Here is a 16016-nt window from a genome sequence, read left to right as displayed (position 1 = left end):
GTATAACCATCATGTAAATGGTGACATGTTCCATCCTCCATGTCATCTCTTAAAAATCAAGAAGTGGCCATACACGTACACAACATTGCCGTTGACAATGACAATGAATGGAAACAAATTAGGATCAAATGCCAGAACAAATAGGTCGAATTCATTACAACCTTAACATCTCATGTAAATCAAAAATAAAATCAGATCAAAAGAATCTTTTTTTTTTTTTTTATCAAAAGAAATGATAGGAAACGAATCTATTACAAACATTATGACATCCGCAGCTAACTACAATGCAGAAACTTTAAATATCTGCATCACAAAAGCTTTATCAGCTAAAGAAAGGCTGCAACCTACACAAAGAAACTGATCCTAAGCGGAAAAAAGAAACAGGACTCTATCTAATTTTATAGCTTGGCTTAATCATATACATGATGAGGGCTTTAAGCATGCATGATAAACATATTATGATCCCCAACTAATGGTAACAAGAACATATCTGATCACAAATGCTTTCTCAGTTGACAAGAGGCTGCAACTTGCATGCAGCAATTGATTCCAAAAGCCAAGTATGACCGATGACTTGGCATCCCATGTCAGCAGCCACATCCTGTGCCTCAGTCAACCTCTTCCAAAGAATATCAACTTCCTCTCCCACCTTGCATCCTTGTGGGGAATCAAGGTTGTAAACAACTCGTATCCTTGACAGAACAACCTGATCATCACATCTTTGTGCCACCACTTCTTCTTTACTTTTCAAAACAGTACCTCCCGCAGTTGTAACCAAATTTTGCAGATCTTCCTTGTATCCAGGCACAAAATCACCAACAAAATAGAACTTCAACCCATTAAAGAGCTTTGGTGCCTGGAAAATAAATAAGCAAATCGATTATTTCAACCTGATGGGAAACTGAAGTAACATGGTACAAAACAAATATCAAGAATATGTTAGCAGGGAATGAAATTTGCACAATTATTTCTCCAGACCAAATTGCAGTAGGATAACTGAACATGTGAAGTCCTGTGCCAAGAGCCCGATGGCCTGATGGCATATGACCAGGTTCTCCAAATGGAAAACCTGGATTCAAAACCCCCCAACCCCTTCTATTAAAAAAAAAAAAAAAAAAAATGCGAAGTCCTGCATAAATCACCCCATCCCACCTGAAAGCAGGTTTGATATGACACCAAGATAGTTTACCAGCCTTCTATGGCCCATTACATTCAGCCAAAATATTTCAGGGAAATTCCCATATTGAGAACAAATAGCCAGGACTCAACAAGATGGCCACCTCTTTTCTCGTGACTTATCATGAGATAATGGTCTGTTAATTTTCTTCAAGACAAGTCCGGTTGAACTAAGATGCTCATAAAAGTTGGAGCATACATAATCCATCTATTCCCATCGTTCATGTCTGCCATGCATTTATTTATCAGAGAATTGGACTTACATTATCCAAGCCCATAAGCCTGCCATTTTTGGGGCCATTGCAACTCCCATGGTTGTCAAGGTCAACTTCATAAGGTTCTTCATCCACAGGGTGCATTGCTTCCATACAAGCCTTTACCCCTGCAAAGCCAGCATTCAAGTTACATCAGTACTTAAAAGTTTAAACCAATAAAAGGAAACTTAGAGAAACAAGATTAAGGGTGAGAAACACCAATATAGGCATATATAAATAATCCTTTTAACTCTCAAAAAATCTAAATTAACCCTTTAAAAAATTCTATAGGATTAAGTTTCTGCTAAAATTCAAAATTTAGCCCTAGATTTTGTAAAATACTTTAATTTTTTTGAAAACCTATTAGTTTGGCCCTTAAAATTTTTAAAAATCCAAAAAAATAGATTTTCCTTTATAGAAAGAACCCCTGGCATGTAGCATTTTCCTATTCACTCCAGTCCCCTTTAAATTTCTAATTTTCTCTTCCACTTTCTTTTTTCTATGAGGCTTTTCTCTATTTTCTTTTGAATTTCGTTCAACATTTTATTCTTTCTTTTATTTGTGTTCTCTCCTCCATATCCACAACTTGGAAAGAAAACACTAAAGCCTCGTTTGTTTTCACAGTTCATCTCAACTCATCTAATCATTACAACTTTTTCAAATTCCCACACAAAATAAAATAAACAATTCAATTTTTTCAAATCTCAAAACAAAAATAATATTAAAAAAATATATTCTAACAATATTTTATTCAACTTTTTAACTTTAATCTCAACTCATCTCATCCTATCTCATTTGTGAAAACAAATAAGGCCTAAATATACTAAGTTTTAAATTATCACTAATGCGTATCATATATCCTTCAGTTAATAAAAACTTACTGAAAATATTGATTATATCTTAAAAACTACTTATTATAATAGTTTGGCCCCCAAAGATGAGTTTCTGGACCTGCGACTGGTCTTATACAAGAATGTCAAAGAGCTAAAGTAATCAGCACAACAAAAAACAATGTTAAGGACAACTTACAGCCAATTTTAAGGATCCATCTCCCATTCAAAATGGCCATGAGAACTTTAAGCGTCCTGGTACATGCACCCTGTGCATCTGTGGCCGCAATCACGTGTGTGACATTTGGTTTCCAATACTTGGTGACAGTTGCACCACACATGCTTGCAAACTTGAGCACAAGAACCTGAAGTGAAATTATTTAGAAAGAAGAGGTGAAAAAGCTAATCACTTGATTACTCCCAAACTAAATAATCAAAAAGCATATGCTAAAATCAAGTAAAGAATTTGCTTTGCCATAAATCTTCAGAGTCAAGGTGCTTCAGTTTAACAATTCCTATTTTTTTTTCTCGTGTGCTTATCTGAAAAGCTCAAAGAAATCAAGTGACAAAAATCATCTTATAAATGTAATGATATTTTTTCAAAATGCCTTCAGCAAAAACAGATTAATCAACAATAAGGTCCATGCAAGCAAGGAGATTCTTGCAACACACAATCTCGGCATTTTGAAGTATCGCAGAAAAAGAAAATATTTCAATTTCCACCAAATCACAACAATGACTCAAGGGAGTGATTAAAAAGACAAAAACCAGTTTGAACTAACCTTCTCTTCAGTAGATAGAGCAGATCCACATATAACCCATTCTTTGGCTCCATCCCTAGGAGCTACCCAAAGTATAGGCTGCGGAGGGACTCTACATGCAGTACAGCAGAAAATGGGAAATAAATCATATATCAATAGATGATATATATCATGGTGAGTGCATAAAATTCTCTGAAACCATACAGTGAAAAAAACAACACTCTACATCCATCCACCCCAAACAAGAAAAATAATTTGCATATGATACATGGGAGGCCAGCTGTTTCCAAAGAAAGACACTTAAAAAAATAAATCTAGGTATTTGATCCATCCCAATGTATTCTTTTGAAACCCTTTTGAACCTTCTTTTGGCAAGAAGATCAGCAACATGATTAGCTTCATGGAACACGACAGGTCTGAACAGATAAACAAGACCTTGCTGCAAGAAACCATTTGCAACAGTTTTAAGCAATAGATTTTCTTCTTTCTATTTCTCTTTAAGCAATAGATTTGCAACAGTTTAGGACTCGTCGTATTAGTATTGTAACAGTTGGAGAATTAGATGATACTTTCAACATAGTTATACACTATTTATCACTTTGAAACATTGAAAAGTGATTCAGTTAATTATTAAAGCATTAAAAAACCTAAGAAAATGGAGTTGTACCTCTGATTTGGCACCAGATTATCCTTAAAAACATGCTTTCCAGATTGAGATTTCTCATTTGGAAATTTGATTGAAGTATGAGCAGGACAGAGCATGAGAAAGTTTTCCTGCAAGAAACAAAATAAAAACCCATTAATAGTTAAAGCTTAACACATTACATTGAAAGATCAATGCCACAGGCAATAAATTATATAATCATGATACTGAATGGAAAGACATATTGCACTTACATGATCCCAGCGACAATCTGGCATTTCCACTGCACAGGGAACATGATAGCTTTTCCGACAGGATTTATCATAGCAGCCCAGGGCTGCTCCCTTTCGTCCACATTTGCTGCACTTGATCTTTGAACCTCTTGCCACTTCTGCCTTCAGATTCTTAACAGTTTCATTAACAAAATACACCTGCGGTGCCCTGCATTTTGAAAATTATTATCAATTTGTCTAATAGAAAACCAATGACAAGAAAAGGCTAAAAAAGAATCAGTGCATGTTATTGACAATAAGAGTTTGGACTAAAAGAGACTTAAGTTAAACCAGGATTGGCCCTTTTCCTATATTTTGACCAAAGTAGGGCAAAATATACAAGAGACGTAATATCATCAAAATCAAGTGGAAATCCTTCATGCTAAGATGACATACCAATCAACGCACAGCCTGTGGACATGTATGACATTTGAAAGGCTTGCCTCATCTCCTACTACCATTTTCCCATTAGCATAATGCAAAATTGGACCAGTATTCTGGATAAATTTAGTGAGAAAACAAGTAAATTAGCACCAAAATTATTTATGAAATACGAAACATATTGACTTCCAATGCATTTTCTAGCAACAAAAGCAACAAGAAATAAGTAAATTTTACCTTGGAGATTGCAGGGGACTGGCAAAATGCACAAATGCTATTACTCATATATGAGGCATCCAAAACTAAAGGCTGCTGTGCAGCAACAGGAGGCACCCTAGATTCAAGTTCCAATTCAGAATTAGGTATCATAAGGATCTCAGAATGTGAGACTGGTGGAATACAATCGTGTCTTTCAATCCTCAACCCTGGTGGTTCATAGGTTAATTTCTTTTGTCTCTTGATATCCCTCAAATAACCATCTTCGGTTTCAGAGGCAGAACTGTCATGCCTCAACTGCCTAGTCCTGCCGTCAGAATGTTTGTTGGATGCTCTATTGATCAAAGAGTTTTCTGGACTCTGAAAATGTGAAGAGGTCACGTAAGGATTCAATAACTGCTATAAAAAATAAGAGGGGAAATTTCACATCACATCAATAAACTACCACTTGTTTTTCACTTTGCATCCTAAACTACTAAAAGCCTCAATTTGCACCTTAAAGGTCAAATCATAACTAAAGATGCAACTTGAAAAATAGAGATAGGTTTAGGGTGCAAATTGAAACTTTTGGTAACTTGAGGTTTAAATTGAAAAATAGGTGGTCATTTTGGGTGAAAATTAAAATTTTCCAATACTAAATTCAAAATCACACGCTGCATCTATTTGCCACAATACCAGCTAAAAATTGTAGCAGCACAAAACACGCTTCAACAGAACATAATGGGGAAAAATCTAAAGTATTGCTATGTGAATATGTATTTGTTGGAACTGATTACACTCTCCCTATGACTGATGGCGTATCAATTTTCATCATTTCACAATTTTATCAATTTTACAACATAAATGCCTAGAATCACTGTTTGTCTGCAACTATCACTGTGGAGGCTGAGTCAAACACAGAAAAAAATTATCAAAACATAACAATAAGGAATTGTAAAACAATCTACATCAACAAATTTATGTAAAGAAAAATAAAAATGTCATTTTTTATTAAAATATATATATAACAATAATCTGAATTGATGCTAATGCATGCAAATCATTATCAAATCTACAACTCTTAATACCATACATGCACACTGCCCCGATAAAAGCTTTCATCATCTGAGCCCTTAGTATCACCAAACGAAGGAGGGGTATCTGGTAATGACTGAGACACCTGATTCATTTCTATTTCCAAAACCTTTTGCTCTCCAAGGCTCTCAGGCTCCATTTGTGAACTCAATGGTGGTGGATTCGTACTCAATGCATCGTTAAATTTGACTCCTTCCCTACCACCTTTACCCTCTATGGAGTACTGTACTTCTCAAATTTGTCATTCATGTCAAACCCATTTTCAACAGAATTATTCAAATTCAATGGAACTTGATCTTGCTTATTAGCCAATAATGGAAAGATTAACCGTCCACTGCATGATTCATCCCTCTGGACAATGTCAGATGGTTCCTTACTACAATTACCAGTATAAAGGGAAGCCTGGAATTGCTCCAAAACCCTCCTGGAATCTACAAGATCAATTATAGAAAGCTATAAGCCAACAAATAACCTATAATTCAAAAATGAATCATAAAGAACCAAAATTCATTAAAACAACGTCTATCAGAGAAGGGTACAATTAGTGGTTGTACCTGAAGGCACACGCTGAAACAGATTGGCACAAAAAGTAGCCTCCAAACCCCTATATATCGTTACTAGATTATCCATGAAAGGCGCAGGCCTTAAGTCTGCCAACCATAAGAAGATAGATAAATCATTTGTATCAACAAAGAGACAAATAATAGCTAAGAATAGTTCTCTTACTTCATTCATATCAATAATATCTATCTCTTACTTATCAAAAAAAAAAGAGGAATAGTTCTCTTACTTAAGTAAAAGATACTAATTGGAAAAAGGAAAAAAATAGAGATCTAGCATGCCCCTGCTTGGTTTTATTATATGGAGAATATATTAATTCCCTTGTGGTATTCTCACCCAAAAAACTACAAAGTATGCTTAAAGGCAGTGGAGCCGGAGGTACTGTTCAACCATAATGTATCAGTACAAACTTTTTTTTTTCTAAGTATTAGTACAAATTATTTTGTTCGAAGAAAGCAATAAAGACCAGAGGTACCCCAAGATTTATCACATACCTTTGTTAAAATAGTGAGCTTTACAGACAGGGCACTCTGATTTAAGCTGTGTTGAGCTGGGTATGCAGGAACTACATGGAATTCAATTCAAAAACGCAAACCCAGAACTTAAATTAAGTACAATTTGTAAAAAAATAAAAAAAAATAAAAAAATAGACAGATTAAGATCAAGATGAAGAGGAAGAGGAAACTAACTTGCAGAAAATGTGATTGCAGGAGAGTAACATTGGTTTGGCAAGCAAGTTTAAGCTGCAAAATCAACATGAAATCCCATTATAGATTACAAATACAAAAGAAAGAAATCATTGAGGCTGTGTTTGGTTGGGCACTAGATTGGAAAAAAAACGTCGATTCAGATCAAAAGTCATTTCTTTCATCCGAAAACCAAACACACACAAAAAGCAAAAGAAAAAAATAAAGAAACACATACCAGAGAGGGCATTTGAGCTCGAGACCCAGTTTCTGAAAATGAAGAAACCAAGGGTTCAGAAATCTACTGCCGCCATTATCAATAGAATCCCCCATTGACACTGAAAACGCAGATTTGTCTCCCAGAAAGGTGTGTTTGTGAGTGTTTTTGTGGCTGTACAGTGAATGCGTATTTTCTTTATATATATATTAATTAACTGGGGCTTGCTTTGCTTGACCGTCCAAAACTGAGGTCTCGGAAAGCGAGCAGACACGTGGACTGCTGAGATTGTGGTTTTCCGAGAGCAAAGGAAGGAAAGGTCGAAACGCTCGCGCGCGAAGAGAGAGGAATTTGACATTTTGATTGCGGGGGCGGCCGAACGGTGACGTTTCAACTGTGCGCGCTTCTTTTCGTATTCGGCTTTTCGGGAACTCCCGCCAGCCTGCTTTCCTATTTTGTTAATGGAAATATTTTAGGGAAAAATAAATTTATAAATTGATGTAATTTTATATGATAAATTAAATTATAAAATTATTTTTATTTTAAAATAAATTTAACAGATCATATTAAATTACATCAGTTTATAAATTTAATTTTATATAATCTTTTTGTGTACGTAGTAGTTCTCTTTTATTAAATGGAAATATATAAATTCATTATAAAAATGATAAGAAAAAAATAAAAAGAAAAATATCTATTCAATTACGAGGGTGCAAGTTTGGCATTTAAAAAAAAAAATTTGATATTAATATAAAAAAAATTAACTTTTCATGATAAATTTCATTTTTTTTATATCGTTTAAGACATCTTCCTATTTTCAGTACAATTATTTGGTTTATTCATATCGTTTAAGGGAAAGTAATTCCATCTTTAATAACTCATTAACAAAAATATTTATTATATTTTTTTTATAAAATATTATTTTTCAAGTTTCAAATCTTTTTTGTAAAAAACCAACTTAGGAACCTGAAAAGATATCAATTTTGATGGGTAAGCTGTAAACATTGATGGTAGATCATGAGAACACTACTGAATTAACAAACTAAAGAATTGTGAAAGAGTATTTATTTTGTAAATTTCATCAGAATTATATCAAAGTAATTAAAATTTTGGTAGAAATAAGCATTCATAATAAAAAGAAAAAAAAAAAGTGGCAATAATAATTTAAAAAAGAAAAACGAAACAGCAAAAGCAACTGTTATTCTGCATTTCAGCAAGAAAATCCAGTAACTAGCTGTGCTACCTCTTAATAATTCAAAACATCTCAAAAGGCTTTAATTTTAAAATCCAAGATCTTCTTTAACTACCTCATTGACATCAAACCATCTGACTTGCCCCTTCCAAGTGAAACAAGAAACTTCAGCTGCTGTCAATTATCGACCCAATATCCTTGTTTAGTAAGTTAAGAGCCTTCAGTTTCCCCACCAGATTCTTTGTTATTGATATCCACAGATTCTGTATTATTAGCTGCAGTTTTGGAGGAAACATCTTCTATTTCCACAGAACTATCCTTTCTGTTCATAGCAGTTCTATAAGAAGAACCATCGTCTTCTTCTCGAGGAGGGTTTGACTCTGTATTCACTATCATTGTTTCTTCATTTAGATCGGCTTCCAATGCAGTATTACCTTCTACATCATCACATGACTTCATGGAATCATTTGTGTAACTCCTAGCACCATCCTCAGAGTCACTCACATGCTCAGATTGATTTTCATGCAGTTCCTCCTCCTCAACAACACCAACAGAATCATCATTTGAAAGCATATTTCTTTTTTCGATCATCAGTAGTTTTGTTATTGCTTCATTAACAGCATTTATAGCCCATCCATCATCCATGCCATCTCTGAAAAGCAAAAACAAGCACCCATCTTCTATTAGAGACTGATTTGATTTATTGAAGGAACAATTTTGGTTCTTCTATAAAAGCCCAATGGCTTCCTGGTAGTATGGTAGAATGTAATATGCATGCTAGTTTTTTTTTTTACCAAATATGATGCAGCTGTGTGCATATTCTCCACTGTTTAAGGTGTCTCTCATTCTCTCTTATGCAACAGCTCATTATTTTCTGGCTTACCAAGATGTTGAATAAATTCCAATACAGAGGATTTTATCACAATATGGAGAAACTCCTCTAAGTTGTAAACTTGAAACAAGTTAAAGATCAAATTACTGAATGCAGAGCAAAAGACAAAGTTGATATAAACACAACATTTGTATATACGTGTTTGTGTGTGCGTGTATGTCTAAGCATGTTAATTTGTAGGTGAGTGTTCCATTAGGGTTTAACTGCATTAAAAAAACAAAAAAAAAAACTACTCATGAACTTTTTTTTTTTTTTTTAAATTAAAAATTCATTTTGAGTTTCTTCAATAAGAATTAATAAATCACGAAAGAATTTTTTTTTATCACGATGAAAGAATTAAGTAAACAATGAGTGTACAAAATAATCCCCTAAAAAATCATGGCCTAAAACATACATGATTTACAACTCTGAACCCCTTTTTTTATATGCGATAAAATACCATGATGATGCAAAATAATACACCCACCTTTCAGGATTGAGTCCAGCTGAAAGAAAGGCCGATTTCATATAAGTTACAAGAACCGAGCTGTTCTTGGAGAAGTATCCCCCATATCTTGAGATTTCCACAAGAAATTGCATATCCAATGCAAACTGTAAAAGGAAAAGGAATATCAGTATAATTTTAGCGGAGGACTCAGCATTATGACAAAAGATGACCAGGAATTCCTTTACATATTAAAAACCCTCACCATGCATCATCAAACTAAATTTGAGGGTGGGGAATCCATAGGTAACCATGACATATTTAGTCATCCAAGTCAAAAATAGTCACAAGACAACCTCCAACATGAAACTAACATCAAAACATTATGACACAAAGACATGAAAAAAGGAGCTGTTATCAAACTTTAATCTGGCCAAAAACAAATCCCATCACATCTAAAAAAATTGGAGGGGAAGCAGGGAACTTCTAGAAAAAACACCTAAAAGGTTTGTTTAAAATATCCATTATTGTTTTTTGCAAGGTCTAAATTTTGACAAGCACCCAAAATATGATTAAGAGAACCAAATTCTGATGCTCCAGCGGAAATATTTCTTTCAACTATGGTGAGGAAGGATTGACATTGTTATATCACATATTCAGGAGAAGAAAAACTCCATGGGCATACAATTGTGTGGGCTGTAATTGACATTTGGGAGGAACTCATAGTTACAAAGCAATCTTTGAACTTACAGGTGAGGCACGCATAATGGGAGGCAAACCAAATGGCAGATTTCTTTGCAAAGTTCAGGCTTTGGGGACTTCACGTGAATACTTAGGCCTCGTTTGTTTTCACAGTTCATCTCAACTCATCTCATCTCATCTAATCATTACAACTTTCCTAAATTTCCATACAAAATATAATAAACAATTCAACTTTTTCAAATCCCAAAACAAAAAAATATTAAAAAAATATATTCTAATAATATTTTATTCAACTTTCATCTCAATTCATCTCATCTCATCTCAAAAAACAAACAAGGCCTTAGAGCTGCAAAATGTTCCCAAGGAGGCAAAAGGTTGTCTGGTGGTAGAAAGGGCAGAGCTCCCTTGTCTTGCGTTGTAAATGAATTTGGTCGTGTTAGTGTGAAAGGATAGTATAGTTCTTACATTGGTTTTTGATTTTGTACAGAGGTGTTGAACCCACACGAATGTGAGTTGAGAAATGATAGTTTTCCTTTCCTAAAACAACAAAATGATTGTTTGCATCCAAAAGATTTGAGTGTAAATGCTCCAAACTCGTAAAGATCCAGGCAAGTAGGTGAAGCAGATCAGCTAATAAAGATTTGGAAAAGAAGGTCAACTATACATGAAACTGGATGTTACTTACTTATAAAAAAGAAACCGGATATTGAGATGTATTAATAGGAAGCAGTGGAAACACACACAGAGCTTAAAGAGAACATTTATCTATGCAATGTCCATAAAAAGAACGTACCTTCTTGAAATTGTCAGAATGTTGGACAGTCAAATCTTCTTCAGAAATTGCATAGATCTCTTTGTTGTTGGATATCCAAACAAATACGGCCTCTATCAGTTCCCTCAAAAGTTCCATCAACCAATCTACTTCAAAAACACAATCTTCCACAAGTTTTTCCATTTTCCTCAGTTCTAAGAATAATACCTGATCAAAAGAAACCAAAATGAAGACCATCCAATACTTTTTCTTTCCCCACAAGGTGTTGACTAAAATTTTTTCCAATCTTTACATACATAAAAAGGGTACCTGAAAAGCAATGGAGGGCATGAGATCTTTTGGTCCATCAATGCAAGTTTCCAGATAACATTTGGAGCCAGTTTCCATGGACATCATTCCATGTATAAATTGCTGGCAGAAATGAGCTCTAACCTGACAAGAAGCCTCTTGAATAAACAATATACAACTATCAAGCTCCTCCTGTTGATCGCTTACTAAATCATTTCTCATTAGCTCAGAGTTGATGTGACTCGTGCTCCCAAATGTACTTCTGATGATGTTAGAGAAGAATTTTTCTAATGTTGATAAGTTCACCAGAACAGAAACCTTTTGTGTAAGTGTCTCTGCCAAATTGATTCTTGAACCACCCTTTTCTGTGACAAGTTCATCACAGGTGATGGCTTTTTCGAGCACGATTGTGTACTCCAGAAAGAGGTCCACGAGGCCTCTGAGGATCAGACCATCCATTTGAAGGGTGACTAGAGGTGAGATATCTCCTGTGATAGCCTGAATAGAAGAAAGGATATATGTGAGAGCAAGTCACACCTGGAAGGCACATATGACCAAACAACAGCATGATTTATTTAAGTCACATGCAGAAAGGTTATATTTGGTTTTCCATTCAACAATTTTGATTTCCCAAACACAATACACAATCTTTACGGTGACAAAATCAAACATTAATGTAACCCTGACTTCTTGATGTGTCACCAAACAAACTAATAGTTAACATATTATTGTTTGGTTGAATGTAATCACTTTCCTTCTGGATTATAAACATTTGTCATTTCTGATTGAATCCACAAAGAAATATAGCATGCTTCTTTCCATTTATATGGAAAGAAGTAAGCCACAAATAGTAAATATAGCTTCGAAGCTAGCATTTAGAAGTGCACTCAACATGTTCACATTTTCCTACAACAATACTTATGATGGTTGTCTGCTTCAAAACTTATGGTAGTTTCTAGATATGCAACAAGATATTGCTTGGAAAGAATTATCATTGTGGCTTTGAAAATTGGTGAAATTGCATTTGAATCAAACACTTAACCTAATGGTTTTGATCCTATACTAGTAATTTTTACTCTCTATTTACCAGGTTTACTTTTAAATCAATCTAACATTATCCACTTTTAAAATTAATTTAAAATGAAATAAAACAAACCTGTAACAGTGTCACAAACTTCCGGCCGCTGCTAGTGAGCAGGCAATATTCCAGTTGTTTCCCAACCATGATAGAAGAGCAAGTTTCGTTTACTACACCTGATACAAGATATCTACCCAAAACCCAAGATTCAGTTGCTGTAAAGATAGATACAACTTTCTTATAGTGATCTATATGAATCTGTAAAACCACTTCCATGCCAGGACGAATATGCTTGATTAAGTAAGGCCGCAACACTAATGACTGAGTTTCTAACAAAGAGCAAAATGACATTGAAAATTGCACAGATTCTACAACCTTGGGCAATCCACCGCTTATTTCTGACGTGGACTTAACATACTTATTAAAACAAACAACAAACACTTTGGTTTCTTCACATGCCCACCGAATAAGTTCTGAAGCACGGGGAGAAGCTCCTCCAAATAACATTGTGAAGCTCCTTGCTGCTTGAGAAATCATAGAAAATAATATTTTTGCAAGGTCCCTAATGTACGTCCCATGTAAATATGAGTTTGAACACTGCAAATTATGTATTCCACTTGCAATACGTAAATGATAATATTCAAGTAATAAGTGAGTTGCAAGAAGACTATCACCAAGTCTGCAAATTCCAAAGAGCGCCTTTTGAAGTTCTGGTGCAGTAGTTCGTGGGTTTTCAGCCACGTGTGTTAACTGCAGTGTAAGCATGGCCTTCCCCTTGCAAAGTGAAGAATTATATAACATCAACATGTCTGATGGAGCATTTCCTTCAAACTGCATCCTCTGAAAATTTTCATCCTCCAATTCTACAATGGCCAGAGCTTCATCTATCCTGTTTTCTGATAGAAGAAGATCCAGGGTTTCTGAAACATCATTAACGTGAGCCTCTAACTCACTTGGCTCAGGTGGATCAGTGTTAACATGTTCTTCTATAATTGATTCTATGGTCTCCTCTGATAAAACCTCTAGATATATACCATCTACAAGTTCCTTCACAAGCCCTTTTTGCGTTGAAACATGGTTTTTTCAGTTTCATCAGTTCCTTCTCAGCATCTCGTACTTCTTCAAATATTCTGCACGTGTAATTGCACACCTCATTAGTACTTGCTTATAAATTATCACCTCAATCTTGGACGCTAGTTCACCATACTCGAGTAACTAAATTGACTTTTATATGATTATATTATGAGCAATGCTAAAGTTTTTTTTTTATTAGTACCAGATGTCCGAGAACAGTGTCCCAACTAATCCCGGGATGCAGATGCCCTCGACAAAGAGTTTCTTACAATTGCACCTTGAGTAACTCAAGAAGAAAATTCCCTAATCCGATGGCCCCTAAAGATTGTTTGCATACAAGAAAATTTGAACCTTATACCTGGGAGCATATCCTGAGTCCAACGCCTTTACCACTTGAGCTTAATGCTAAAGTTAGTACAACGTTTACTAGAATTTTGCTAGAGGCCAATCCACTGACAGTGGGGTCGTCTTATGAAACAATATCGCTGCATAATCATATGATGATGAAGCAAAATTTAGCTCAATAATATCACCTAACAAAGGCTGAGTAATTGGAAAAGACGTTTCTTTCAAAATCTTCAACGGATTCCTCCTTTAGCTCAAGTAGCTCCGAACAAAGATGCTTAATTCCCTAAGAAATCGAAAGCACAAGCAAAAAAGGAAAAACACCGGTTAGAATTTAGGCATGCATACTCAAATTAAGCAAACAAATAAAAATTTTCCTGCTTTCATATTCCTTGCCATTGGACAAACCAGAAAAGGCGAAATTTCTAGTCTTCAACTGTTTCTCGGCACATAGAAAGTATATCTAGGAGTTTTTAAGTCAATTATAGAGAGAGGGAGCGCGAGGAAGAGAATCATGCCTTTCCAGCCATGGACTGTATATCGGAATCGTCAGCACAGTGGCTGGACACGGATGAAAAGTCGGAGCCAGTGTCGGAATGCGCTGAGTTTTCCATTTCTCGGAATCGGAATGTAGAAGGGTTGGAAGAAGAATCCATGGAAAATTGTCTCCCATCAAACAAACGCGATCGGTACCTTGGAAGGCTGGAAGCGGAGGAAATTAAGTGAGCTCGACAATTAAGTCGTAAGGTACTGTTTCGAAGTCTCTGTCGTCTTTTCGCGCCAAATGCTTTGGTTTCTTCGTTAAACAAAACGGCAACCACTTTGGTTGTCTCTTTCCTTTATTCCTTAGAAAAAAAACAAATCAACGCAGTCGTATCAATTTATTAAAATTAAATTTCGATGTTACAAAATTACCTTCTATTTCATATAGAATTCTAAATTAATTACAAAATAGTTTAAAACATTCGTCCATCTATGATTTTGTTATTGACTTTAGTACTTAAAAATAAAATTAAAACATTTAGATCCCATTTAAATATTGAGATAAGATAAAATAAGATAATTTTATATAAAAATTAAAAATTAAATAAAATATTATTAAAATATCAATTTTTAATATTATTATTATTTTATAATTTAAAAAAATTAAATTATTTATTATATTTTATATAAAAATTTAATAAAATTATAATAATAATAATATGAGATGAAATCGGTTTTATATCTAAACGGACCTTAAACACTTACAAATACCCGCGTGTCATTGAGGCCCATTTTGTCCTGGGCTTGCCGTTGCATTTTGAGTTAACTTTCTTATTGGCCCAAGTAAAGAAAATAGATATACGAGAGTAATATTATATATAATTTTAAAGTATATAAATCTCGTATATTTTTTTAAAAAAAAATTAATTTTTAATGTGAATTTTATATTTATCAGTTTTATATTTATTTATTTATTTATTTAAGATATAATGCACAAGACTTACTATCCACATGCCAATATCATTTTTCAAATTTTTTAAAAATATAGTTGGTAGATTAGAAAAGTCATGCGCAGGTTGGGCGCTACTTCTGACCCAAATGGTCAAACATGCCACATGCTGCCTAACTCAAATTTTGCACCTTGGAATTTTCGAAAGTTCTATCATGTTATTATAATATTCTTGCATACTATTTAATCCTTGACATTTCTATGGTTCTAGAAATTGATATTAGAGTTTTAGTCCAAAAATCTCTAATCGGACACCCCATCTTAGCATTGACAAAATTACACGACAACATACCCATTTTTTCAAATATATGATTAATGTTGTTTTCTTTTCTTTTCTTTTTTTTTAGTCATATTTTTGTATTTTCCTAGTGATTTTTCATCCAATTCTCACCCTAAACATCTAAAAAAATCCAGCTTAGATGGTATTTTGAAGTTTCAATATCAAATTATGAAATTAAGTCTCGTTTATTTTTAGAGATCAGATCAGATCAGTTGAGATTAAAATTAAAATATTGTTAAAATATATTTTTTAATATTATTTTTATTTTAAAATTTAAAAAAGTTGAATTGTTTATTTTATTTTGTGTGAAAATTTGAAAAAATTATAATGATGATATTAGAGATTTTCAAATTTTTTAAAATTTTAGATTTTGGTCTTGAAAGTAAACCTGGCTAAATCTCCACGA

The 16016-nt window shown here is 34.1% G+C and overlaps 2 protein-coding genes across 2 annotated transcripts; both read right to left on the bottom strand.

Moving 5' to 3' along the window:
* Positions 1–129: 129 nt before the first annotated feature.
* On the bottom strand, positions 130–7260 carry LOC121251232 (BRCA1-associated RING domain protein 1). The gene is given in 14 exon segments (XM_041150596.1): positions 130–856; positions 1440–1558; positions 2460–2625; positions 3043–3133; positions 3689–3795; positions 3919–4105; positions 4333–4433; positions 4555–4893; positions 5606–5819; positions 5822–6038; positions 6162–6257; positions 6663–6733; positions 6858–6911; positions 7093–7260. Coding segments are annotated over 14 exon segments (2205 nt in total). The 5' UTR covers positions 7188–7260; the 3' UTR covers positions 130–508.
* Positions 7261–8258: 998 nt separating this feature from the next.
* LOC121248078 (exocyst complex component EXO84B-like) lies at positions 8259–14636 on the bottom strand. Its single transcript, XM_041146435.1, is given in 8 exon segments — positions 8259–8915; positions 9622–9746; positions 11075–11260; positions 11363–11839; positions 12498–13502; positions 13504–13549; positions 14027–14124; positions 14357–14636. Coding segments are annotated over 8 exon segments (2517 nt in total). The 5' UTR covers positions 14495–14636; the 3' UTR covers positions 8259–8473.
* Between the last annotated feature and the right edge of the window lie 1380 nt (positions 14637–16016).

The sequence above is a fragment of the Juglans microcarpa x Juglans regia genome, chromosome 2D (genome assembly GCF_004785595.1).
Source record: "Juglans microcarpa x Juglans regia isolate MS1-56 chromosome 2D, Jm3101_v1.0, whole genome shotgun sequence".
In the NCBI taxonomy this organism is placed as follows: Eukaryota; Viridiplantae; Streptophyta; class Magnoliopsida; order Fagales; family Juglandaceae; genus Juglans; species Juglans microcarpa x Juglans regia.
Note: the sequence above shows the minus strand (reverse complement) of the source record. Positions and strands in the feature narration are given on the sequence as shown.